Source organism: Excalfactoria chinensis, chromosome 1 (genome assembly GCF_039878825.1).
Source record: "Excalfactoria chinensis isolate bCotChi1 chromosome 1, bCotChi1.hap2, whole genome shotgun sequence".
Taxonomy (NCBI): Eukaryota; Metazoa; Chordata; class Aves; order Galliformes; family Phasianidae; genus Excalfactoria; species Excalfactoria chinensis.
Genome location: NC_092825.1, coordinates 116,395,330 through 116,421,700, shown reverse-complemented (window position 1 = coordinate 116,421,700; position 26,371 = coordinate 116,395,330). Strand labels below are relative to the sequence as shown.

Sequence of the window (26,371 nt, the reverse complement as noted above, 5' to 3'; positions counted from 1 at the left end):
GTCTCGCTATGTTGGTATTCAGCAGCCCAGAACGGAGAGATTCAGATAAAAATGCTATTTGACTCATCTTTATTTAAGCTTTGCATTTTGTAGGTAGAGTATAGGCAAGATCGTTAAACTTTATTTACAGCATATAATACAGTATTTTTAATAATGGAGTAATTCTGGGTGGCAGCGTATGGTACAACCTGCAGTGTGCTGAGGCTGCTTCTCCTCCCCTACCTTAGAAGAACGTGAAACCCAGTTTGACAGAAGACAGGGGCAAAACCTGAAGGTCTGCCTTGAATTCACGCGGATTCCCATAAATGAGGCAAACTTTACTTTCTGAAACTGAGATTAAAAACCGTTTACGGGCTAAACTAACTTTGTATGCTGCCAGATTTACAGGAACAGCTTCATTCTGCCTGCTGTGAGGAAGGGGACCTGGAACAAGTAGCGGTACTCCATGCTAGGAAAACTCACCGCCTTACCATGCCGAAGCACATGCCTACAGGGCAGCCTCCTGCCATACGTCACCAAATGGATAGCAATGAACAGAACGTGCTTCACTTCAGATCGAGATAATAACACAGGTGCGCTAGTAGAGGGTAGCTACGGGTCTGTTTAAAATAAGCATACCACGAGTATTTGTCTATTATCTACAAATATTTATTTTTAACACTTGGATGTAACTACAGGAAGCCCTTGGCACTGATAGAAAATATTGATTCACTGTTAGGTTACAAAAATTTATACATAGCAAAATTTAATGCTCTTTACATAAAAATATTAGACTACTTAAACAAAACTTCAAAAACTCCCAGTAATAGCTACACTGAATTAGAAAAGAATTAGGCTTTAAGACACTGCCTCCATTATTACCCTTATGCAAACACTGGGCTAGAACATCACCTGCATTGCCGTAGAAATGTCTCCTTCATGCAACAGGTTAAGAACATACACTAGGCTATTTGTCATATTTGCTCTACACCGACCAACTCTGCCCCCCTTTCAAACTGTCAAATCAGACTGCAATGTTTAACAGAAAAGAAATCATATTTGCAGTTAACAGCCCCCCCCCCCCCCCCACCCTCAACCCCTCCCCCACAATGCCTCTTTTAATTCCGACTTCAGGAAATGTTGTGCTTCCTTTGACTTACACTCAGCAAGCAGTCAAAACTATCAAACCACACGTCAGCATAACATGGGTATGACATGGGTATTTCTCCCCCCCCCTCCCCGCAAACAAATGATGTATTTAACTTTTCCCCCCAACATTTATATATATATTTATATATATATATCATATAGAACAAACACCAAGTATACCGTCACTAATACTCAAGATATCACTGAAAGCTTCTGAAATAAAACATTGATTAGAAGGCAGACTTCTATGGGAAATAATGACTTTAAGATGGCACCAGCTCGTGTCGTCGTTTTCTGACCACCACGTTTTCTCAATGTGCTAATGAATTTGTAAAAAGGAAAACACGTAAGCACTGACTATAAATTTGCTAAGCACCAAGAGAGAGAAAGGTGGACATCCTGTGTTTTTATGGCTGTCGTTTAGTTACTGTTGGTGTCGAACTCTGCAAACTTTCTCATCATCTGCTCACATGGAATAGTCACATCGGCGTCATTTTAATAAGGTAACACTTTTCACTTGCATTGTAGGATAATGGTCTCCTGCCGCTATATAAATGCTAAGACATTTATAGAAAATAAATATTAAGGCAAAGCTGACATTTATTTTCAAAGAAGGGGATCATTATCCAGATCCAAGCATCTACATTCCAGTAAATAGGTAATAAAAAGAAAGGTGAAGACTCGGGACAGCTGCACAACACTTGGGTAAGCACAGGGGAGCGACTGCTGCATCATAAAAAAGTGTGGCACAAAAGTAGATGGCTGTTCCTGTGGCCCGTGTAGAGCGTGTTCAGGGAGTGCCCTATTATAACTTACTTACTTAGGAAATACTGCAACAGCTGTGCTTTCAAATGAGTGCAAGCTGCTGTCAGAAACCTCATCCAGACGCAGCTTCATATACATGGTACATAAACCGAAGTCCTAAATCACGCGTCTTTCTTACACATGCTTGTGTCTAAGGGCTGCACAAATCCCTACTGCTTGCTGGTTTGGAGCAACCGCCACAGTTTTGTGCAGGACTTCATGCTGCATGTCAAATAATAGTAAATAGCAAAAGTCTCAAAGAAGAATAATTTGGTCACTCATTGTGAAGTGTTGCCTTTTAAAATGCCTGGAATAAAACCTCCATTCTCTGTATGAAAGGATGGAAGATTACCCATGGGAAGGTTTCCCTACGAACGTGTTCCAGGAGCTCGAACGTGAAGCTTTTACACTTCTCTATAATTTTGTTTGGTAGACACACATCTGTACTGCAGAGCAGCTATTTGTTGATTTGTCAGAGCTACAGAATTCTTCTGCTGAATTACTGTGGCAACCATTTATGTGTAAGAATTCAGTTGCTCTTTTGACCGAGACTGGATATCCTGAAGCTCCTGCTCTTCTTTTGCTTTGATATCTTGGTAGGCCTGCATTTTGCTTGCATCCTTTAAGTAGGCCCAGTTAGAAGACAGTATCATGAGGAAGTGGATCTGGAAGAGAAGGGTGAGCATGATGGCTAGTGAGCATGTCAAGAGGCAAAGCAAGCTGCTAGTTAGATTAATAGACGCTCCTTACGATAACGACCAAATAAAAGTTACTCTACGTTAATAAGCATTCTGTTATTAAAACAAGCACAGAGGCTATTTTCAAAGGTCTCTACAATTCTGCATGCTAATATTTGAGGGTGGTTATTCACAACTGAGAGGAAGTTAGTGTCACGGTAATTAAATGAGCTACAGAGTCGTAGGGATCAATTAAAATGCAGAATGGGAGGGAAGTGAGAAAAATAAACGTTTGTTTGTACGTGGCAATTTACGTCATCTGCAAACAGGAGGTGCTCAGAAAAACTGCTTCCTAAGGTGGTGGTGCTTAGGTATGTTCAAGCCCAGATCCTGGTAATTCTTTACCCCCAACAAGCAGATGTGAACTCCACCCTCCCCCTGGAAAAAGTCTGAAGCTGCAAACGGTTTTATTCAGGTGAACAAGGCTACAGTAACACATGGAAAAGTTAAACAACAAAACGCCACTCCAAAACTAAGCAAAAGCATGCAAGATCTGGGGTAAGAAGTCTTGATCGTGTATCGCTACAACTACATCTTAAAACTCCCACCGTCTGACTTCAGGTGAAAACTCTTACATGTAGCAACTGGGTTTTTTTTTTGTAATCATGGGGATTTTTCCTACTTTGTGAACTCGTCTCTTCCCAGTTTCTCTTCCCCACGCATCGCGCAACAACAAAAAATCTACATCTGAAAAACACTGATTCTCTTCTTCTTTATTCCCCCCAACAGTGTGAAAAACGTCTCTAGGCTCTATGCATGGTTTTGCTTCCTGTGCAGTCATACTTACATTTTTGAGATCTGGCTACCGAGAAATCAGTTACTAAAGCACAAGCCACACAAACAACAAAGGATTTGCATGTTATTTCTTACTAGCTTGGGGCTCAAAACCAGAGTGTGATTGTTTGACGCCGAGCTGATACAGGATGTATAGCCTTCCAGAGGGAGCCATTTGGCAATTGTTTGGAAATGAAGGAAAAGAAAATAATCAACTTAATCATCCACGCACCAGAAATACAGCCAACTAATTCATAGCACTGGAGCTTCTCATTGCTGCCAAAAGAGACTGGCACTGCTTTATTACTCTTTTTGTTCCGTATCATGTATATTTAGCACGCTCGAGGTTTTTGAAGTTGTCGTTCATGGTGAAGAGTAAATGAGTAATTCTGTTCCAGAAAATTTGTTTTAGAGATGAACATTGGAAAGCAAAATGGAGCCGTCAAATGAAAACATCCCATCTTCAGAAGAACAATTCGTAATCGGTCCTACAGTAACTGAATTCTCTCAACATGCCGGAATAGCCAGATCTCATCCACATCATAGTTCATATACAAGAAGTCATTTTATTAATCTGATAAGCTAAATGAGGCTTATTGAAGCTATTTACAATTACTGTAACAAAATTCAGAAAGCTAGACTTTTAGCCTAGGGTGTCAGTGGTATTTTTTCAAGCTACGCAATGCAGCTCTTTACTGGGCTTATACAATTTAGAATTTAGTGCAGCAATCTTCCCGACTCTTAAACTTCAAAACAGCATAGTTATATGTAGTAGCCATCATGTAGATCAGCTGGTGGAAGAGAACAAAATACAGGAGAGTAAGACACAGCAAGGTGACGGCTCAAGCCCACTTGGGCAACTGTCGATACTTTTACAACAGATGCTATTTGGAGCTTCTTCCAGGGTGAAGATGCAAGATAAATTACTCGCCATTTATCCCGAGTAGACTCTACAAACAGGCCTAAGGCTGTTTTGCCAAAGAACAGGGACTCTTACACCTGGACTTGGCACTGCAAGGTTGGACAGGTCAAACTGCTTGGGGCCAGACATAAGAATAGCATACAAGCTACTGACTCCATAAACTACAAGAATGAATAGGAACGGTGGACATAAAAACACCAGTAGTGGGTAGAAGTGGGATTTTAAAAGGACACATGAAGAAGTTTTCTTTCTAAGCATAGGGTAGGTGGGCTAAGACGACTTCCTAAAGCAGAAGTAACTTGTAATGACCGAAGCATAGCAGCAAATAACCAGATGATTACAGCTCGTCCTCCTTTCTGTGCAGTCTCACTATTTTAAAGATGCATAAAATTTGGCCTTAAATCATCTTAAGCCTGAACGGAACACATTTTACAGTAAAAAAGGTAAAAATTTCTACCCACCAATGCTATGACAGTGGCACCAGCTCCAGCACAAGCCACAATGAACAGGTGATACGACATGTAGAACTAGGGAGAAAAAGATGTTAAAGCACTTTAATTAAAGTAACTGAGGATGGTATAAAACACATTTCAGCTATTGTAAAGAAGAAAAAATATGCTGTCTCCATAGCAAAGGATTCAAAGCTTTAAAAAAACGGTGTATTTAGAAAACACCCACTCTTTGGATGCACAGAGACAGAGTACTTTGAATATTCTGTTTAAATTAATCTCTTTACACTACTAGTATTGGTTTCCTCAAAAAGCCACCATCAGGTTAGCTACTATCCTGTGCCCCACTCAGCGACCTGGAGGCAGAAGGCGCACACAGGGCGTCTGAATACCTCATTCGTATTGCAGATGTTCTCCAGGATTGGACCGCAGGCTTTGCCGGGTACGGCGTTCCATGGGATAATACCTGAAATAGTACAGCAAAAGAAATCATTAATCTTAGGAATCGGCACAAGCTTTCTGTTCCTTTCTCATCTTATCCTCCCACCTGCCAGTTGCGTTCCCATTTTGGGCATCCACACATTGACCAGCACAGCTTTGAACTGGCAGGAGGAATGAACTTGCTCATACTGCGCTCTCTCTTTATACCAAGGCTTCCTGCCAAGCTGTGTTCTCAGATATGGCTTTCCCATATGGCAGCCAAATGGTCGGCTTATGCACTTCAGGTCCAGTATGAGACTGGAGCTGCCTGCTCCCTGTATGGGGACTGAAGGGGATCATCTGCATCTTAGAGTCACCCGGCACCATTCAGGACAGCCAGCCCTTACAAGGTTAAGTTCTACTCCACCAAGTAGGTAAAAAAGTAATAAGCAAGAGCTGCTACAAGAAGGTCTGGTCTGCCATAGCCTCGCATGCTCTTTATTACTACTCTTACATGACTGAAAATCGGAAAAGTCAAAAGGATCTTAAGAGTTTGAAATAACCTAAACTTTTAGACCCATAACGTATGTAAAGCTTAAGCAGAAGCCATGGCTCAAAAAAGGAAAACAGCGCTTTGCCTCCCCATCATAACCTACATTTCAAACTCAGCCGGTTAGAATTAGCAGCTCTGCAAGGAGCAGGTCACTGTTACTATCTCAGGACAGCGTGGCGTTTGGAAAGAAAGACTTCACGGGATTCACTTTAAAGCTACTTTCTTCCCTGCAAGTGCAATATACAGTTGAAGGCCTTCAGCTATGGCTGCCCCCAGAGCAGAAAGAGCAAGGAATCACAAGCAGCCAATTCTGTTAGTAATTAGCAATCAGTATAAATTTAGTACTATCTGAGGCAGACTGTTCATTGCTGGTTTTTGCTTTTCAGAGAATCATGGAATCATTAAGGTTGGAAGAGGACACCAAGGTCATCTAGTCCAACCAGCAGCCCATCATACCATGCCCACTGACCATAGAATCATAGAATTACACAGGTTGGGAAAGACCTTGAAGATCATCAAGTCCAACTGCAGCCTAACCTTAGTACCCTAACTCTAAAAACCCTCTGCTAAAATCATATCCCTGAGCACCACGTCCCTCCGTTCCACATCCACATGTTCCCTGAACACCTACAGGGATGGCTGACTCCACCACCTCCCTGGGTGGCCTGTGCCACTGCATCACTGCTCTTTATGAGAAGAAATTTTTCCTAATATCCAACCTGAACCTCCCCTGGCACAACTTGAGGCCATTCCTTCTTGTCCTTTCTGAAAGTAATTATTAAAGCACAATTTGGGCATTATGTAAAACAGCCTTTTGTTAAAATATATATATATATACAAATAGGTTCAAGAAGACAGAATCTGGTTCTCTCTCAGCTCTGCATCTAAGCAGTTTGTTTTGAGGCCAATCTATTTTTACACCTAATATTATAGTATTGGAAACTGCTACAGAATCATTTTAGATAAATGACTTGCCAGTTCAGTTGAACTGATTGCATCTGGAAAGAGATCAATGTAATCTGAATTAATTAGAAAAGCAATAGCACATTCAGAGATACAAGACGCTTTTGCTTTTGGTTCCTTTGATGAAGCTGAAACAAAACTAGTGAAGACAGACCAAGGAGAGAGGATAAAGCATTTAATCTGGATCTGAATAAGTACCGTATTGTCTGATATCCACACAGATCTGGTCTCCCGGAACAGTCATGTTTATCTGAAGAGATTTGATGACTTCGCAAGTTGACCATATGTTATAGAACATAAAGACAGGCACAGCAGAGAAGCCAAACACCCCAAGCCAGGCCACTCCAAGCACGTAGGTGAGGAAAACAAACTGGGCAGAGAAAAAACAAGCACTTCACATTTGCTCTTTGCAAAGAATACTTGATTTTTCCTTAACAATGCTTCGATACAGTCTTTAAACATACTTTCAGAAATTGAGTAATAAGGCATTTAACTTCCATTAACATACTCTCTTATTTCCACGCGTGCGAACGAACAACCTTAGCTTAAAAATAATTTGCTGCTCTCAGCGCTACTGAGGAAGTAATTCAGGCATTTCTTTTCTCATCAGGCTGCTAGAACAAACAGCGTGGCCTCCTGAGTGAGCAGCCCATTCATTTCTCAAGAGGCTCAGCGAGGCAGGGATGCTGGTTGTAGGCTAGAACCGATAAGAATGCCAACAGGAGTCAGTATAAAGATTGGTTTCTGTTAGCTGTAATATACCAGCACTTCCATGTAACTTGCAAATCACAACAGTAGAGTGAATCAATGTTTACAGCGCTTTCCTCTGCTCCCTGATTTACTGGAATCAATTCTGAATGTAACAAATGAGAATACCTGTTTTGGAAAACACACTGTATTCATTACGAATCAGAAAGCTGGAGTTGATCTAATACGCATTGCCAAGAAGAAAATTACTTACTTCACCTCAGAGAAGATGATGGATTTTCCCACTGAAATTTGCTGGTTTGTGTTCTCTTTTTCCAAAAAAAAAAGAAATTACCTGAATTTTCTTTGGTGAGATTACCAGGTATGGCACTCACTGCTTTGGTAACCTCCAGCCTCCTCCTCCCACCGGACCTCCTCTCTCTTCCCTCTTCTTCCATGTTAAGTTTTATGGTGAGGTACTACTCAGAGCTCTGGCATCAGCTCCCAGCTTGCCCCTCCTTGAGAAAGTGGAATCAACTTGCAAAGCAGGGAAAGTTTTTTACACCTTGTATACACCTTCTCACTGTTATTTAACTCTAAGTGTACTGCGAAGGCTTCACTTTGCAGTAGAACGCTGACATTGTACTCCTATATGAAACCTGTGTGTCGGTGCAGCAAGGATGGGAAAAGCTCTGATGAAGGGGAACTGTCTCAGCCTGGCCCCAAACTGAACAAATATCCTGCAGTGAAGGAAGTCTGCATCCTCAGAGGTGTGTCCAGCCACACCAAACAAGGCTGGAGATCCTATAGCAGCGGTTCAACATTTGGTTGGGCTTTATAGGGAAAGAAGGTGACACGTGGGCAGCTGGAAGTACCTGAAAAACTAAGACAAACACCCCAAAAAACAAACAGCTCACCTTGAATTTATATACCGCTGAACCGAAATAACCTGCTTTGTGCCTTGCACCAGATCTCTCACTGGCTTTCAGTATCAACCAAGTGGATCAGTTTAAAGGATTTCTTTAACTATGTTATGAATAAAACGTGGGCTTGCACGTGTGCATTTGAAATGTCCGTGAGAAGGAGAACACGAAGCCTTCAACTCCTGCAATAGCTAGGAAAAAGCACAATCGACCTCGCGTATAATAGAGATAAACTGTTGGAAACAGTTACTGTGCGTTACCACAGCCAAGAGAAACAGCTCACTCAAGTCAGAAGTCTGTCTCCTGTAATAATCCTATGCGACTTGGAGGGGACTGCCCCCAGCTCAGTGATGTCGCTGAGGAAAACGTAGAAGTTCTTGATCAAATTGGCAGAAAAACCACTGGATGCCCAAAAGCTGCTGTGTGCACCCAGCTGCAGCCACCAGACTACGAAAATATTATTCCTGCTTGCAAACCTTGTGATTTTCTGCGTGTCACACTGGTATTTGTGTACGCAGCTGACAATCATGTGCTTGCACAACTACCCAACTGCAGAAGCAATTATCCACAGTAATGGAATGCGCACATGTCTATGTTTCCACTGTATTTTGCATCTTTGGAAAACGCTGTTTTAGACATAATTTTTCTCCACGGAGAAGATACTTTCCACGAAAAAGAAGGGGAGAAGCTTAACTGGGAAATGATCAGAAGCCTTATTTTCATTAGCTCTTGAAAAACTCAATAAGCATCCAACAGCACAGCGGAAAATTGTTAACCTTCATGAAAACAAACACGCATCCTCTTTGTATTTAGCCAGCCGAAAGCACATATTTTTTTAAGTACAGGATATAGGCTGTATATTAAAATGCAACAGTCGCATCAAAAGCCTCTGCTCTTCTCACCCACACTTTCCCATGGGCGATCTGTCACACTGCTTATCTTCCTCCAGAACGATGAGCTTTGAATTCAGATTTGCAGCAATAGCTTTGAAATCCCGTCTCAGAAACAGTTACGTCGCTGTTCTCGCAGAGTGCGCCCTGGGGGGCAACGTGGGTGAGAATCTGAAGTTTTATTTTTAGTTAAACTTTGTTTAAAATGTTGTGCTAATACAGAAGGATGCTGAAGAGAAGAATGGCTTGTGACTTTAAGGCTCTAAGTGTTTCAGCGTTGCAAAAAAGACTGATTATTAAGCCTCTATCCCTTCTGCCATCTGCAAAAGCGAGATGGAAATATTTGATTCAAGTGCCGTGACGATGTGAAGCTTCATTCATTGCTGTTTGTTTGAAGGATCCAGACATCCTCATGTAGAACAGACCGAGGAAGTCAGAGGCACTGCAGTCTGCTACTTAAATAGCTCTGCAAATCACAGCCCTTTTACAGTCTGCCCTTACCATTGCTAGTGCATGCTGTGTTCAAAAGTGCAACTTTAAGTTTGTCTCATATTGAGTGCTTCAAAATCAGAAGCCTCCATGAGTTTTGAACAGTGAGTTCAGCTTCAGCAGGGGAAGGCCTTGAAAGCACCCCGAAAGTCAACATAAAGAGTTTGGATTTGACTGAGCATCCCCAAAGTTCAAAGAAGGATCAGCAGCAGGGATTGGCTCTGCCCACCCACAAGGAGTTAAAGGCAGCAGCATGATATGGTGGTTCAAAAACACAGGAGTCAAGCCAAGCCCAATGGGTTTTAGCAAGCAATGGCACATGTTCCCACTTCCAGCACTACTCACCATTCCACTGATGCAGCGGCCACAGGCTGTTGTTTTGAACTCTCCATGCAGCTCCTTCACAGCACTTGTTGTATAGAAGCCTTCTGCCAAAAGGATTATTCCATACAAGAAGAAAAATGATGCAATGCCATAAATTACATACTGCATTAGCTGTATTCTACAATGGGAAAGAAAAAAAAAAGTCATAATTAGATCTCAGTCCTATTTAAGCAAAGCAAGTCCTCCCTAATTGTAACGGGTATAAGACAATTCCTTCTTTAGAGACACAGCTCAGAGCTCTTGGATGCATTTTAAGCAAGTGGGCTGCAGGACGGTGCTACATCGATGGCCCCACTGCCACAGGCATGCCCTGCTGATGTTCATAAGTCCCCTGACTGCCTGAGCATCTCCTTGTTTGTGCTGTGGTTCCTGCCCTGAGTGCTGTTAGTCATAAGCTGGAGGTTTCCATTTCATGCCTCCACCATGGTGCTGTGCTTTCCTGTGATTGATGCCGGACTTGGGGAATGTCTGACAGCTCCAGCATAAGGGAGAGTGCACTGAGGCAGAAAAGGCTGGGGCTGCTCTGCTGGCTGAACTACTAAGCCCTGTGCCTGTTCCCTGGGCTCGGGGGAAAGAAGCAGTCCCTGAAGTTCACCACTTCCACCTGTAAAATCCAGTTAATGTGTGTTTGCAGATGTCTGTACACTCAGTGACACTTGTCTGCAGTGAGTGCTCTTGAGGAAAGCTCTCCACAGCCCATGAAGGTACTTCCCAGCAAGCAGACCACTTCAGCACCTTAAGTCACACTTAAGCTCCCCTAAATGCAGGTAAATGTTAAAAAAAAAAGTGAAATAAACATTCAGCCAACCCTTCCATTTGAGGTACTCTAGAAATGTGCAGAGGAAGGCTACAAGGCAGATACCATAAGCACTTCCTTTGGATCTTATTGGATGAGACTCTTGATTCCCTACAAATCTACCGCCAGCAGCGACACTCTGAAGTGTTTTTATTCTGTCTGGAACAGTTAACAGAAAGAATCATCTATAACATCAGCAATCTCATCACAGATTCAGCACGTGAGCTGACTGTTTGGAAGGACCAGAACGGCAGATCTTCTATACAACATTTCTTCTGGTCTCCAGAAATCATACTTTATCACAGAATAACTGAATCATAGAATGCTTTGGGTTGGATGGAACCTTCGAGATCACCCAGTTCCAACCCCCTGCTACAGGCAGGGACATCTCTCACTAGACCAGGTTGCTCAGAGCCCCATCCAGCCTGGCCTTGAACACCTCCACAGCCTCACTGGGCAACCTGTTCCAGCGTATCACCACCCACCCAGTAAAGAGTTATCATTAGCACTAACTTCTCCACAACTTATATTCTTTAAATATATAGATATATATATGTTTGTTGGGATGGCAGTCTTTAATGAAGCTATTCATAGAACAGAAAGATTAACTTTATAGACTCACACTGCCTTTGATTTTTTTTAAGGGTATATGTATGTGTGTCTTTCCTCAGATTGTTCTTCAGTTCTTATTACTCTCCCTAAACTGGCTGCCAGCACAGATACGCGTCTCTGAGGAACACCTGCATGATTTAGCTTCATTTGAAGAAAACTGATTACCACAATTTACATAGTTAAGCATTATCCAGACAGAACGCACGCCTCTCGCATCAAAACAGGATATCGATCATTTAAAATTACACGTGGGAAGTGAAGTGGCATTTATGTTTATTTTCCAAACTGATTCAAAATAACAGGATAAATCCATCGCACCTGTGCTGTAAAGCATAAAGACATTATCTCATTTGAGGGACAACAACAGAATTCATTCCATTGCCACTAACAGACTAAAAGACTATGCACCTCACTAAAAACTAGCAATATGAAACCTGTCTAAAAATCGATTCTACAAACGTTGGCCTACTAGTATATTTTTCATTGAATTTACACCTCCTGGCCTTAAATTCTTCGCCCTTTTCTGTCACCTCATCTCCCCAGCCTTTCTTGTTTGCCTTCAACAGAGCTGGAGCTCTTTGGTAAGAGTCGCACAACCCCCCAGCTGCTGAGGCTGCCTTGACAAGAAATCTCGTCAACAACTCTCCAAAATGCAAAGCTGGTGCCTGTTGTGGCTACTTTTGCAATTTCATTTGCAAATTCTAAGAACAGCTGCTCATTGTTTCTCTCTAAATTTTTATGCTAATGGCAGCGTCCCTGCGCTTCACACAACAGAGGACCCAGTGTCTAGCAGCAGGGGGGGGTGGGGGGGCATGCGGTCACAGGGGGATCCTGAATTTGGGCATTGGGAGGCAGAGAAGCCCCAAAACATTGCCTGTAGTGCTCTCAGAGGATGGGAAGAGGTGAGCTGTGGCAGTCTCAGGTTCAGTACCTGCAGATTGACAGGTCTATGTCCACCAAGAGCTAAAAGGGAGGCTACGACCAAAAAGAAGCCCCTCCCCCAGAACTGGAGAATTAAGTGCGCTGGACTGGACTCTAATACAAAAGTCTTCAATCGGTGTCCTAAAAACTGGGTCTTAAGGGGCAGATGAGCAAAATCTGTGCAAAATCTTCTCAGCACAGGGGATATATAATGCCCAGCTGGTGCTGGGAAGTGCGGCACACATCCAAACCACCAATCCATATACTCAGGTCCTTGGTGTTAAAAGGAAACAGATACTTGCTTCAGCGGGGCTGGATGCTGGCTACAGGCTCTGAAACAGGCTTCCCTGAGTAGCCTCAGGAACGTGAAAACCATCAGTGAAATGTTAGGGGCTATTTCCAAAAGTTACAGTGGCAAAGACAAACATTTAAGCTACTGGTAAGTCTTTGCACTCTCCTTTTTTCTTGCTTTTCTGTCCAGCGCACAGTATCCACCCAATCCACCTTCTTCTGAGGAGTGATAGACAGAACAGCACTTCCCTGCTACTCCCGTTATCCCTTCAGACTTTGTGTCAGTAAATACTTTTTATTCAGATTTTATTTGCTTTCATCAGAGCGAAGATTGTCCCCCCATAGTAAAGATTACCCCTGCAAATAAGAACCAACAGCCTCATGATTGCAACACATTTACTTGTGGAATCTAATTCAAGAGTAGGATCTTATTCTGCCCTGTACACAAAGCCGCTTCTCCACTCTGGGCACATCACTGCCTTCTGATGGCTGACAGAAGTTAGGTGTAACTCCAGAGCAGCAGGTATAATGCACTTATTTTAGAGGTCTTTGAAATGGATGTAATGGATATAAATGAGTTAAAGCAAGATACACACACTGCTTCTTTGTGTGTAAACACTGCAAAACACCAAAATAAACACCACCCCAAAGATGTTGGACAAACAATCATACTAATGCTTGGGGATGGAGACTGAGATGAGAACCCATCTCTACCTGCTCAGCATGAGGGTGTTGCAATGAACAATGGCTCCTCCACAAACAGTGGCAATGGGAGGCATACTTACACTTCACTCAGCAAAGCATGGTCACTGGCAGTCGTGGAGAAGTGCTGCTCAAGGATGGACACGGTGCCTGTGAGCGCCACATGGCCGCAGCCACAGAACAAGGCGACCCCCGAGAAGCAGAGAATGGTTGCCACCAGCGAAGCATATGGCACTCCTCCTAGGCACTTAATGCAACATTCAAAGCAACCTAAGCAGGAGAGAGAAAGCAAAAGAAATGTTATGAGCAAAAAGCAAATTATGAGGAAAAAGAATATTCACTCTTTGCTTGGTAAAAGCCTTGGGGAATAAAAGACCCAGACACTGTCACTGCACTAAGCAAAAATCTATAGCTGGTGCAAGAAAGCATCATCCTCTGAACGCTGACCTACAGATCTGTCAGAGTGAGCTCAAAGCCCAGAAAGTGGGCTGAGTATTCCCAATGTTACAGGATCGAGAGGAGATCAATGAGACAGCCAGTGAAATGGAAAAGAGCCGCTTGTCTGAAGTGGTCCACTGCGATCCAGCTGCTGACACAGAGCTCGCCACATTTCAGCATTGCTGGTATTAAGGACACGAGCACCAGGTGTGTTGGCACTGCTCAGAATGCCAGAGAAGTACTCGACCCTGCAAAGCCTTTTGGAGAAATGAAGGGTGTGTGGAATCCATGGCGCTCTGCAAAACCTGACTACTCTCCACTCAGCCATGGCTCCTGAGTATCTTTGTCTAAGTCCATATACAGATACAGATCTATCAACAGAAAAACTTAGTGACAAAGATTAGCAGTTTTTATTGAGTGGTGAGATGGAGCAGAATTACACAGACAATACGTTTCCAGTTTTATAGGATGCACTGGATTTTCAGCGATCCCAGAGTACAGTCTGCAGTAGCATACTCGGTTTTAATGAAATCTATTGCCTAAGCAGTCTGAGTTAACAGAACGACCCCCCAGAACTGCTGCTGGCAAACACTGCAATAAGGTCGTAGCAGCCGAATTACCAGGCTCCTCCCAACCGTGCTGTCTGAAAGTCCATCTGCTTGCAGAGCTGGGAAATGTAAATCGGAAACAAACACAGCTTTTAACTGCGTTATAATGGTAATGGCAATCCATACCAATTCATTACTTCAGGGTGACGGCATTAAGCTGTCTCCATTAACGTACATTTCATACAACTGCGCAAAGCACAAGCCATTAGGACGCCGCTCGATGCCGTGCCTGGCATAGCATGCCAATCTCTCCAGATAGCACAACATGAAGAAATCATGTGCAGGTATGGGACTGCTGAACCTACACGTCCCATTGTCCTCACAGTCCTACCCATGTCACAAGTGTAAAACTCTCCATTTTTGAATGCCACTAGCAAGTGTCTAAGTCAAGCTAGAGCAGCTACCACCAGGGAAATAACCTATGAAATGCCACTCTGCTAACTATGGGTGAGGTGTAATTGCATGGGAGCAAACATTTGTAGCTGAGTCCATAGCTGGAAGTTGCACAGTGGGAGCTCCCTCCAGGACAGAAGCACAGCAATAGCCACAGACATGGCAGTGGGGCACTCAGGGACAAGGCACAGCAAGCAGACACAGTTGAGCACTATCACAGAAAAACATCTCCAGTATTCATCTTATCAGAGAGGTCCAGGGTTGAGCTCAGGAAGCAGACCTTGCAGAGTGAACCTCAGCTGCGATGCCTGGGGGTTGTGCCTGATGGCAGTCCCCAAGCCATATGTCAGGCACAAGGGGAGACCTACACATGAGGCCGGCTCACCTCCCTCTATGCTTGCCTCCACATCAGACCCAAATCTCCATGAGTTAAGCCTGGAAACTGCTGCACCTGACTTGGGATCAGCACTAAAGGCCTGCCCAGGCCTATTGGCAAAGCAAGCCAGCAGGATGTGTCTGGCAATGCAGGGCTGCAGCCTGGCACAAAATAGCCTCCCAGGTCCTACTGTGAAGGAGCAGGCAACCAAACTCCTGCTCACTGGTTGGTGGGCAGGAGGTCAATCACATCACTGATCAACTCATGGAAGGATCCCATCAGAAAAGGGAAATAAAAGCAACTGGAAGCAAAGCAAACTGATGGTGGCAATCCCCCTCTCTCTTCCAGGTCACTAGCAGCAGCATGTAGTGTCTTTGTGGTTGTACTCTATGTGTCCCCTCCCAGCAGCTCAAATACAAAGCCACACCACAATATTTAGATGGTCTTGATGGTTCTTTGTATCAGGTCAGATCACAGCCCTGGGAAACCCTATTTAGTCTGTAGGGTGAGGCAGAGGAAGCTGCCCAGCTCTGGAACTGCAGGAACCACTCACACCAAGCCTCAACCAGGAGGCAGAGGGGCTTCAGCTCACAGAGGTATTGCATGCAGCCAACTTCTAAGTGAACAAAAGCAGCCCAAAGTAGTCCCTTTCCATGAAACAGAACCCATATGGTTGTTGGGCACCCAAATCAACACCAGAGCTTCTGCACAGCCTCTTGTCGGAGACTAAATTGATTCCCCACCTGGACTACAGAGCTAGTTTTAAATATGTTTATATAGAGAGAGATAGATAGATCTCCCCTAAAACAAGCTTTCAAAACCAGCTAAAATCAAATGTTCATCTAAGATGGTCTTACCCAGACGCCCAGACTAGCACTGAAGCAAGACAGGATTTCTTCCCAAAAAGAAAGCTTCCTAGGCAACCTGCTTTATGGTCACACTCTGCAACCCCAAGCCAGCAAGTACTCATTACAGTATGACTGCAAACCCACCATGATGGCTGCCTATTTCACAACCACTTTTACCAATTAGCTTGATTACACACTGATGACAGACGCAGGCTGAAGGCCCATAAACTAAAGCTGACCAAACTAAGAAGTTTTGGTGGAAAATTGGAACTACATTTTTTGTTGTTGTCGTTTTAATTCCCACACGGCCGACACGATGAAGTTTTAAGCTGCTCATCTACTTCTAACACAGCAGAGTAAAATGATTTAAATATGAAACTGTGCAGCACAAATACCCGTCGCTGCCTCTCCCCTTTCAATGGCCATTTTGTGCGAGGCATCACTAGAACCTTTTGTGCAACTCAGCAGAATAAAAACATTTTTTGTCCCCAGGCTGGTGAGCAGCAGTTGCCATGGAGGCAGGTTAATAACAGCCCAATGATTTGCCCAGGGCTGCCTGTGATCTTGGCTACAGATTTAACACACTCTCAGAAGGAGGCCAGCTAAAACAAGGACTGAGATTATTCTCTAGGGAATGAATGCTATTAAACACACACACGCACACACACACAAATATTCTTGCTGAAGGACTAAAATAAAGAGAAAGGAAAAAAAGACAGGAACCAACTATTCTTTTAATCTCCTGGAAACTATCAGTCACGGGAAATTGGTAAAGGATGAACCTAGAGATATGTACACAAACCAGGAATTGGTTGCTTAACGTATGAAGAATAATTGTATAATCTACCCAGCAGAGTACGGGCTGTTACATAGATGTAGGGGCTTAGCTATTCAATTTCCCGTGTCAAACGGCAATTGTGTGGCTAAACCTTCTTTGGTACTTAAAGTACGGCTTTAAGATTTAAACGCAGAAAAGCGAGGTAATGCAGAATTAATGGAAAGAGGTCTTAAAAAAACAACCACCACGAAGCAGCAATTCTTAGACTCTGACTCATCCTACTAAGGTCAAGATGGACTGGAACGACAATGTCTGTGCTAACAGAGTGACAAAAGGCAGTGCATTATGATTGGTTAGGTGTCATGGGTAGTCCCAGGGCTTTCTCTAGGAAGTCCACACAGCAGCTCTGAAGGCCAGGCTTGAAAAGCTGAGACAGGCACATGTTCACAAAGCCATCAAGCAAAGCAAAGCATAGGAAGCATGATGTAAAGAGTCTCCATAACTACTACATTCAGCACAGGGGTCGGGAGGTAAGCACTGAAGAACTGCTTTCACGACAAGACAGTTGTAGGAAACCCGAGGGAAGAAAAAGCACCAGATAACATCTTAAATGCAGTCAGTGCTTGTAAATTAGGTTAATTATTAGGCATCCACATGAGCCCTACGTTGGGAGCACTACTCTCAATTCACATAAGAGGAGAACTCAATACTTTACATTCACCTCCTCTTTCCCCAGCGCTGAAGGTTACCTGATGCCAAACATGCATAATTACCACCAGAGCCTTAAACTATCACAGATCTTTGTCAGGCAATTAACTGTAAGTCAATGAACACAAATGCCAGTTTTACTTTCTGACACCTACTTCATTTTTTTTAAATCTCCATTCCAAACAGCTTGTGCATGGTAGGATGTACATTTTTGTACCTTACAGCATGATTGACAACTATGGGGGAAGCAGCGAGGGATGTGGGAATATGCCAATACCTCTGAAGAAAAAAACAGCATTTGCCTCCTTCTTCTCTGTGTGAGAATAAGACAGTATCTAGCAGTGAGATAACTTCCAGTTCTCACAGCTGTCACCCACACTGAGTGCCAAGGGTCAGTAGCAGCAGTACAATAAGATATTTAGACTTACAAGGGGGTAAGTTTAAAGCATGTGACAAATTTCCCTGCAAGCCTTCACAGGGGCACTCAAATCAAAAGTCTTTGTGCTGAATGACTTGAAAGGCTCAGCTAAAGCTCTATTCTTACCTGTTACTGCTCTTAAATATTGCTGATTTGCACAATATAACACAGAAAGCTAAAACCTTTGTTACAAATGATGAGAAATGCTCACTCGCCACTGTTAAGGATCAAGAACATCAAACAGACTAAAGCGGTAAGCTCAAGTAGAACACATCCCGTGTTTTCCTCCCATGGACTTCTTAAACCTCTTAGAGTTTCAAGTTCAACTTTTCCTACTTTTCTCTTTTTGTTCTCCACCAATCAGAAGAATTCAGCTGTGAATTCAGTTTCTACTGATAGCAAACTCTTCCCGGGAGCCAGAAAACTTCATGGAAGGATGTGTCAGTCTAGCTACACCGAGTTGTAAATTAATGTATTAATATGTTTTCCTAAGCAACGTGAATGCTATTGGTGATAAAGATGACATGCCCTTTGTAGACCACAAAAGGTCAGACCTGAAAGACCTTAAAGACCACCATTCCATCCATGCTGGTGGATAGTGGTGGATGTTTCTACTGCCAACACAGTGAGATTTGGGTGGTCTGATCCATCAAGTCAGCCTCAGCCCCATCTCTGCTAGTAAGGAGCTGCTCAAAGGACTGAAGAACGAGGTTTAAAAATCCCTTTCTAAGGGTCACCAGCCTTATTTGCAACTTCTTCAGATGTTCTTGATACATGTAAGCTACTCTGTTTCTACACTGTTACAGTCATGCAGCTGGTTCCCCTCTACTGAGGAGTTATCGGCTGTTACGATTGCCATCCTACAAGTGCCATCCTTAGAACTTCATTAGATGCTTCCACACTCTCGTACAGCAGAGAACTAAAAATCCTTGTCCTTGCCTCCTGTGCTGGAATTGGTGCAGAGAACCCACCAAGAACAAGCATTTCAGAGCCTGAAAGCACCAGCACCAAGCCCTTATTTTAAATCCATGAAGCACTAGGTATCGATGAGTAAGAAAGCTAAGCTGCTCCACAATATTCCAATAGTAAACAAGTACCCTTTTTGTTTACTTATTTGTTTAAATTTATTTATTTATTTTTATTTTAAAGACGATTAACAACAACAAAAATCCTTGTACAGTTTATCAGGATGATTTGCTTCTTTTTTTCTTTTCACTAAAGAAAACCTAACAGCCATACTGGGGGAAAAAATGGCCTCTGAGCAGTGCAATATCTAGATGCAATAGCATCTAGAAAGATGCTATTAAATGACACAGAAAATACTCTAAAAAACAGAAATTGGTAAATATGACCCCTTTTCCAACAAATCTGAGATCTAAACTGTGACTTACAGGAAAAAAAATAAGCATCCCCATTGCAGGATGCAGCAGGTTAAATTCTAAGGCCTGTTTAGTGCCACGGCAGACACACTGAATGGCCTTTTTACAGACTTCGTCTAGTTTATCTTCTTCAAATTTATTGAAATACATACACTTGCCATTTATTCCATTCCCAGCCTTCTGCAAGGCTCATTAAGTTCACAGGTGTTCTGGAGGCATCATTTTCAGACAGCACAATCTATAAAATATGAATCACTACCTCCACTTGCTCACTGCAAGCACCCTCCCCTGGTGGTTTGCTATGTGACAGTGAGGAGCTAGACCTGCACGAGAAGGACATTGCACCCCATGAGACTGAAGCACCGGAGAACTGCTCTTGTTCAGCTTTACTCTCTTGCACAAAGGTCAGGCAAAACATTGTCAATTTTAATTCACATCTCCTCTGTTTTATGTTTGGTCCATGAAACGATGAAAATTTCACCAGAAGAAATACATCTGATTTTTGCTACGGAAAAGGCCTTACTTCCAACTGGTACAAAAGGGACCCCTTGAGGATGGATGTTTCTTAGCTGTAAGCTACTAACGGAGAAGAAAATTAAGTAGATGCTTTAAAAAGAGACTTCTCACATAAGGAACAGCTCAAGCAGTACTGATAAAAGCTTTGGCATTATTCTTCCTGCGGACTCGCTCTAGTATTCTACTATGCAAAGCAGCCCCTTGGGACTCTCGCACAGCCTGAGCATGTGGAAGGGCTCATTGATACACAGAGCTCTAAGAACAAACATATTGCATCAGCAAGGGCAGCCTCTGGTCCAAGCTGTGCTGTAACTCTCAGCTGATGGACCATCAACTCACTGCTTAAGACGCCTGAAGACATTCTTCCTCAACCTCACCCTCACCTTCCTCCCCTCAGTTCACCTGTTCTTGCTTTCTCGGAGAAACAATCAACAGGGTCAACATGCAAGCATTTCTGCCTCAGTAGCTGGTAGATCAAGTGATTATTGTGCACAAGCTCAAGCCAAAGAGGTGAAACAGATGAGCAGAGTGGAAGAGATACTCGAAATCCATGCATGCTCACTGGGAGAGGCACAAAAGCGCCTAAGCACTTCAGTCCCAAGGGTCACTCCAGTATTTCTGTATTGGTATCAGGGTTTCCCTGGGCAAACTTCCCTCCAATCATTTTGGAAATTGGAAGACACAATTTTCTAAAGCTAACTTGATTTAATCAAGGGCAAGTATCTTACCTGGAAGATGGCAGTTGTGGATCTTAGGTCCAAGTTTCTGGCAGTCATAACTGACCTCACACTCTACCAGCTGTCAGCACATGACTTATGCCATGCTGGATTTCAGCCACTACTACCAACTGCTTCCCCAGATGCCTCCTCCCCAGCTACAAAGAAGCAAACAGAAATACAGCCTCTCTCTACATAGGGTTAAGGGGCCAAACACAGAGTGCAGGAGGCATTTTACTAAGCTGGTCTAAGACTTGGTAACTTAATTCTCCATTTCAGAGAAGCCTGGGGGTGCCAAAATCTTTTGAGGAGGTCCATCCAAAATGGAATGAGAGAAGTTACAAGAAGCCTGAATCACTACTAGAGAAGTCCTCTGCCCTACAACAGCCACCATGGAAGTATTTCCCCAGCTGGTGTCCCACCATGCCATTTTCAAAATTTCAGCTTGCTTCAGTAAGGGTGCAAGCTGAGAGGATGTAAGTTAAGGGGAAAAAAAAGCTTCCCACAAAGCAAACAACGCCCACTTCCCCTGTAACACCTACAGCTCAGCTTACATGAAGCAGCCGGTGCTAAGTATCTTTTTCTAGAGACAGAAACGCTTCCTGGAGAAAAAAAGATTGTTTTAGGCATTTTGAAAGGCTCATTAAGCTCGCAGGTGCTCTGAGGATGCCTTGGCTCAAGCACTGCAGCAAATCTCACACTGATTCTACCATTATTGCTCAAGTACTTGATGAAAGCTTAAAGTGGCGGAAGAGAGACCATGTCATACATGAAGACCCTCTGACTACAGCAGATACCATGGGGATGCCTTAGACGGGCTCTCCTAGTGATGTCCACGCTGACACTGACAGATCAGGTGAGATAGTGACAACCCACACTGCACAGAAACTCCAGAAACAAGGCGGGTTGTCAAAGCAGCTTGAGCTTGTATCTCAGCACTCCAGCCAACATCACACAGCAGCAGAGAGCTGCGTGCCAGTGCTGAAGGGAGGTGTGTTACAGCAGGTGTGCTGTGATTAAAGCCATATTTTCCCTTCAATCTAAGGGAAAGACTAATATTTTCACTGTGGCTAATTCATCACTGGCAAGTTGGTCTTGTTGGTCTTACTCAAGACCTGCTCAGAACAGTCTTGCTGCTGCCTAGAAACCTTTTAATTTATTTAAGTGCAGCCACTTAAAGCACCTTCCTTTGAACTGGCCTCTCTGTTGTGTGGTTTGGTTTCCATCAGTAAGAACCCTTTCTTCTTCAGCCCTTCCATGACAAGGCATCACATTTACCTACATGTTACTGTAGGAAGCTTCCCAAGGCAGCCTGCAAAGGGTTCTGCTGCCTAAACAAGGGTTTCTGTCCCCATTTAGGTGCCAGACTCCCAGCTGCCATGACAGAAGGCTGCAAGTCTCCTCTGCGTCCGGCTCATCTGTGCCAGCACATACGGACGTGTCTCAGCACTGGGGACAGCTGACAGGGCACAAGGCCCTGATAACCAGGCACCCGGCCTGTTCCTTCCTTGCTCTCCACAGACCAGGAAAGCAGCTTTCATTATCTGTCATTCCTCCTTAAACCTTTTATTCTTGTACAAAGGATCCCACAAATACAGATTTGAAGTTTTGACACGTCTACAGCCAGCCGTGTGTCTGTCACTGGATCACTTACCATAAAATAGGTCCAAAATGAATATTGCTAATGAAGATGGGAGACATAGGTCATGATTTACTACCTAAGTACTTGCAAAAGAAAAAAAAGACCTTCTGAAATGCGTAAACATATGAATCCTGAAGAACAAACATATAATGGAGGCAAATTGGTGAATGTTTCTCTGCAATTGCAGTTAAAGACTATGATACGGAGGCAGACATCTCCAGAAAACAACCTGTCACACAGGCTTCAGTCACTCAGCTCCATGAGAAGAAGAGGACTGCTGGATGCAGATAGCTGCAAATGCTCTCTTCGAGCATTCATGCCCTTAACTTTGTTAACCCACGGTCAGGCTGGAATTTTCCCATACCATTACCCCTATGCTCAACTTCAGGTATCTTTCTAAGATGCTTCAAACCTAAATCACTCCAGTTTCTCAAAACAAAGGTTCAGGAAAATTAAAAAATAAATAAATAAATTGTAAGGATTCAGGTCAACTATTGAAACCATGTGGAATCAGAAAACAGTTTTTAAAACTTCAGCCTCTTGTCTTTAAAGATCTGAAACAGACTACACAAATCTTTTAAGGTCTGACAGGTACACTACTATTTCTAGCAAGGGAAAAATGCAGAGAAGACCATCAAATATTGTCTAGGAAGCATATTGTAGGAAACCAATAGATCAGATGCGCTGTCCCTAATTTAGTGTCAATCAGTGCATTAGTGGCTGACCATTTGGACAGGTTCATCTGCACACAAAAAACATACTATACCATCTTGTCATTAAACAGTTCTGAAACAGGCAGCACATTTAACAGAGAGGTATCCTTCAATGCACATTACTGTCTTTCAAGTATTAACAACCAAAATTGAACGTACATCAAGTACTCATATGAAAGAACCGAACTCCTTACAGGCTTAACAAAGAGAACAAAAACCAGAACATTACTCTTGCATTGTTAGGACTATTGCAAAGCATTAGGTTCATGTTCCCATTTCTGAACTCTCCATTCCAGTTTCACCCCGCCCTTTTATTTACCTTGAATCCCCAAAGGACTAACATTGCCTCTCAATGCTGGCACATGATGGTACCGGTGTGGCCTTGAACTCCTGTACATCCAGTGGTACCTGCCAATTTCCATTTCTGGTCTGGTGATCACTGCCAATTTTAGGTGGTAAAAAGTCAGTGTCACCAAAGTGTGTAGTTCAGTACTTTCAGTCATTTAACTTAAAAAAAATAAAAATAAAAAAAAATACGAGCCCATAAAAACACGTTTCTAATTACATCACTGAAATAACAAAACTTTACCAAAACAAGGAAAGGACTGGGAGGAAGGGAGACAATCAACAGGGAAATGCTCATACAAGTGCTAAGACGGGCTGAAGAGTTGAAACCCATGATGGGATTTGAATTGAACACCCAGGAAAGGCCCCTCTGTTTACAGCTTCCAGTCATTTCCCCCCCACCCTTGTTGCTCCCCCTCCTTGTTCACAGCATGAGGCTCTGCTCTGGGAAGACACAGTCACGGAAAACCACATTATCCATTTTGTAAAATATTCCAAATCTGACAAAAAAAACAATTACTATGGTAAAACCATGAGCTTACTCATTACCTTCTTACATAAAGTAAGTTGTCGGCTTTATCTCATGCAGGCTCTGATCATTTCCAAACATCCAGACCAAATAGGTGAAAAGAGGCTTGTTCCAAGGGTCTGCCTTTGAGGCCAGAGGTACACTCAGAAAGGACATGGCATGCACTGAGACGCAACCAACGCGTGCTCACCAGCGAAGCTTTGCAGCTGCTGAACCCAAGGGCCCAAGGGCAAAATGGCACCGGACCACGCACACACCGACATTTCCTGCTGGCCTCCCTCACAGCGCTGCTGGGTTGTCAGGGCGGTGCGGCCCAGCCATTCGTTAACACACTCTGCAGTCCCACTCAGCCACAGCTGAATGAAAAAATAATCCTCGTCCTTAGCCAAAATAAACTTGCCTGCACAGCACTTCAGAAGAGGTTACGCTGGTAGGAAGTAGTGTGTTGTGAACTATGTCCAAGGGAAGTCTCTGGTCTGTGTGGGACTGGGAGGGCCCTAGTCCTTCCCTCAGGTTGCTTCACTACTTGTGTGCTGACAAGTTTGGCATGGCTGCATTTGCACATGTCAGAAGAGAAACACCTTGACCTCACATCCAAGTGGTGGATCTAGAGGTTCGCAAGATGAATTTACCCATCTTCTGCTGAACTCTAGCACTAAAACAGCCTTTTGGGTTAAATCAATGTCTCTTTAAAGGAGACGTTGTGGTTTGCTGCTGGTCCCCTCTGTGCAACTCACACACAAACCATGGAGTAGGAACCAGGCAGCTCATCTTTGCCAAAAAGCATGACCACTGAACTTATAGAATATCCTGAGTCTGCTCCACCTTGTATGGCTTATCTTTGCTTTTAGGAAAGACAAATGCTACATTTTATGAATACAATCAAATTCAGAATGGCTTGAAGCTAGCATTCCAAAATGACAGTGCGTGCTCAGGGAAACTTCTCTCATGGTATCGTCTCCTCCTACCCCACACTGGAACATTCCTGCTCACACGATCACACGAACCATATTAATCAAATTCAATGCAAACCGGAGAACAACAGCACTGCTTGCTGGAACTTCACACTCTCTGTCCCCCTCCCTGTTCCCTGTATTATTTTAAGATCATTCTTAGGAAAAACTTCTCCGAAAGAGTGGTCCAGCACTGGAACAAGCTGCCCGAGGAGCTGGTGTTCACCATCCCTAGAGGTCATTATCCTGCAGGTGTTCAAGAGGTGTGTATATGTGTATATGTACCGAGGGACATGATTTAGTGTACAATATTAATGGCAGCTGGATGGATGGAGTAGATGACGTTAGAAGTCATTTCCAACCTTAACAATTATATGATTCCATGATTAGCTACTTACTGGACATCAGTCACAGATTAAGATTTAAATAAATAAATAAATAAATAAAATTTCAACTGCCTTGCAGCAACATTTTGACCAAATCCTTGGAAATAGAAGGGCCTCATCCTAGCAGGCCGAAGCTCTCAATTTGAGACTTCTCCCACAGCAGCTACAAAAACCACTTGCTGAAAGCAGCCGATGTCAGTGCAGGCACTGCCTGCTGTGGGACTGGTATAAAACCCTAATGCATGGAGCTGGCTCTCAGGGATTCTCGCAGCTGGTTCTGCATGGAATAAGACTGACAGCGTTGGCTGTGTGTCACATAGCACATACTCGCTGACGGTAACTGGGTATTCAGCATTCATTTGGGATGAATCACTTCACATGCCTGCAGTAGAATTCCTGGTGTCCTGTGTGTTTGATGTGTAGCTTTAGAGGAAACAGTTTGGACTTTCACCTGCAGCAGCTGATGAAGCACCCCACAGTCCATGGGAGTGAAGAGAGGGTTGTCACTGGGGCATTATGGTCTGAGAGCCTGGTGACAAACACCAAGCAGGGCTGGTCAGAAAATGGGGAAAGGCAGAAGAAACTGAATAGGGATCTCCTCTCCAACCTCTTTGATCTCTTCTTCTGCTGCAATCTATTGTCTACAGATATCGCCATCTGGGTTTCTTCCCTTGTTACCATATACCGTGACACATATGTCTAGCTTTTCGGCTTCCATGAGGTCATTTAGGCAAATACAAGTACAGACTCTGAGCATTTTTTAGCCCCTTCCTATTTAGAAACTAAATCCTATTCATTAAAACCTAAATCACTAAGCCTGCCAAATTATTATCCCCAGAATATAATGTGTCCCAGATTCTCCCCAGGCTGGACCTCTCTTCCTGCAGCTGTATCTTCAGGGACTTACACTAAAGCAGTTATTATTTTCTGAGGATCTGAAGCAGCAATAAACTGTTTCAAATAGGAAAAAAATATGCAGCGTGCTAAAAGTCTTTAAATGGCTTGACAGCTCTGAAAGCACTGTGTGAGCCTCACATTGGGGAATACCTTTGAAAACTTTGGCTAGTAACCATAACGTGTAAAAGAGAAAAAAGATCTTCACTGAAAGTGAAATAAACATACACATTGATATAATTCTTAAGTCACATTTCAGTGTTTCTGTTCATACTGGCTCACACAG

The 26,371-nt window shown here is 43.4% G+C and overlaps 1 protein-coding gene across 8 annotated transcripts in view; it reads right to left on the bottom strand.

Moving 5' to 3' along the window:
* Positions 1-626: 626 nt before the first annotated feature.
* The window catches only part of GPM6B (glycoprotein M6B), a 106,071-nt gene continuing 80,326 nt past the window's right edge, over positions 627-26,371 (bottom strand). For 2 of the 8 annotated variants that reach the window (XM_072331535.1, XM_072331528.1), the window contains exons 2-8: positions 23,298-23,417; positions 13,529-13,715; positions 10,085-10,241; positions 6,949-7,120; positions 5,207-5,280; positions 4,827-4,892; positions 627-2,597 (exon numbers count right to left, since the gene is read on the bottom strand). In XM_072331535.1, the coding sequence (XP_072187636.1) occupies positions 2,448-2,597; positions 4,827-4,892; positions 5,207-5,280; positions 6,949-7,120; positions 10,085-10,241; positions 13,529-13,715; positions 23,298-23,417 (926 nt within the window). In that variant the 3' untranslated portion in view covers positions 627-2,447. Of the gene's footprint in view, positions 4,235-4,826; positions 4,893-5,206; positions 5,281-6,948; positions 7,121-10,084; positions 10,242-13,528; positions 13,716-23,297; positions 23,418-26,371 lie in introns of all 8 variants that reach the window. The other 6 variants (XM_072331564.1, XM_072331544.1, XM_072331573.1 and 3 more) reach the window with 4 other exon arrangements.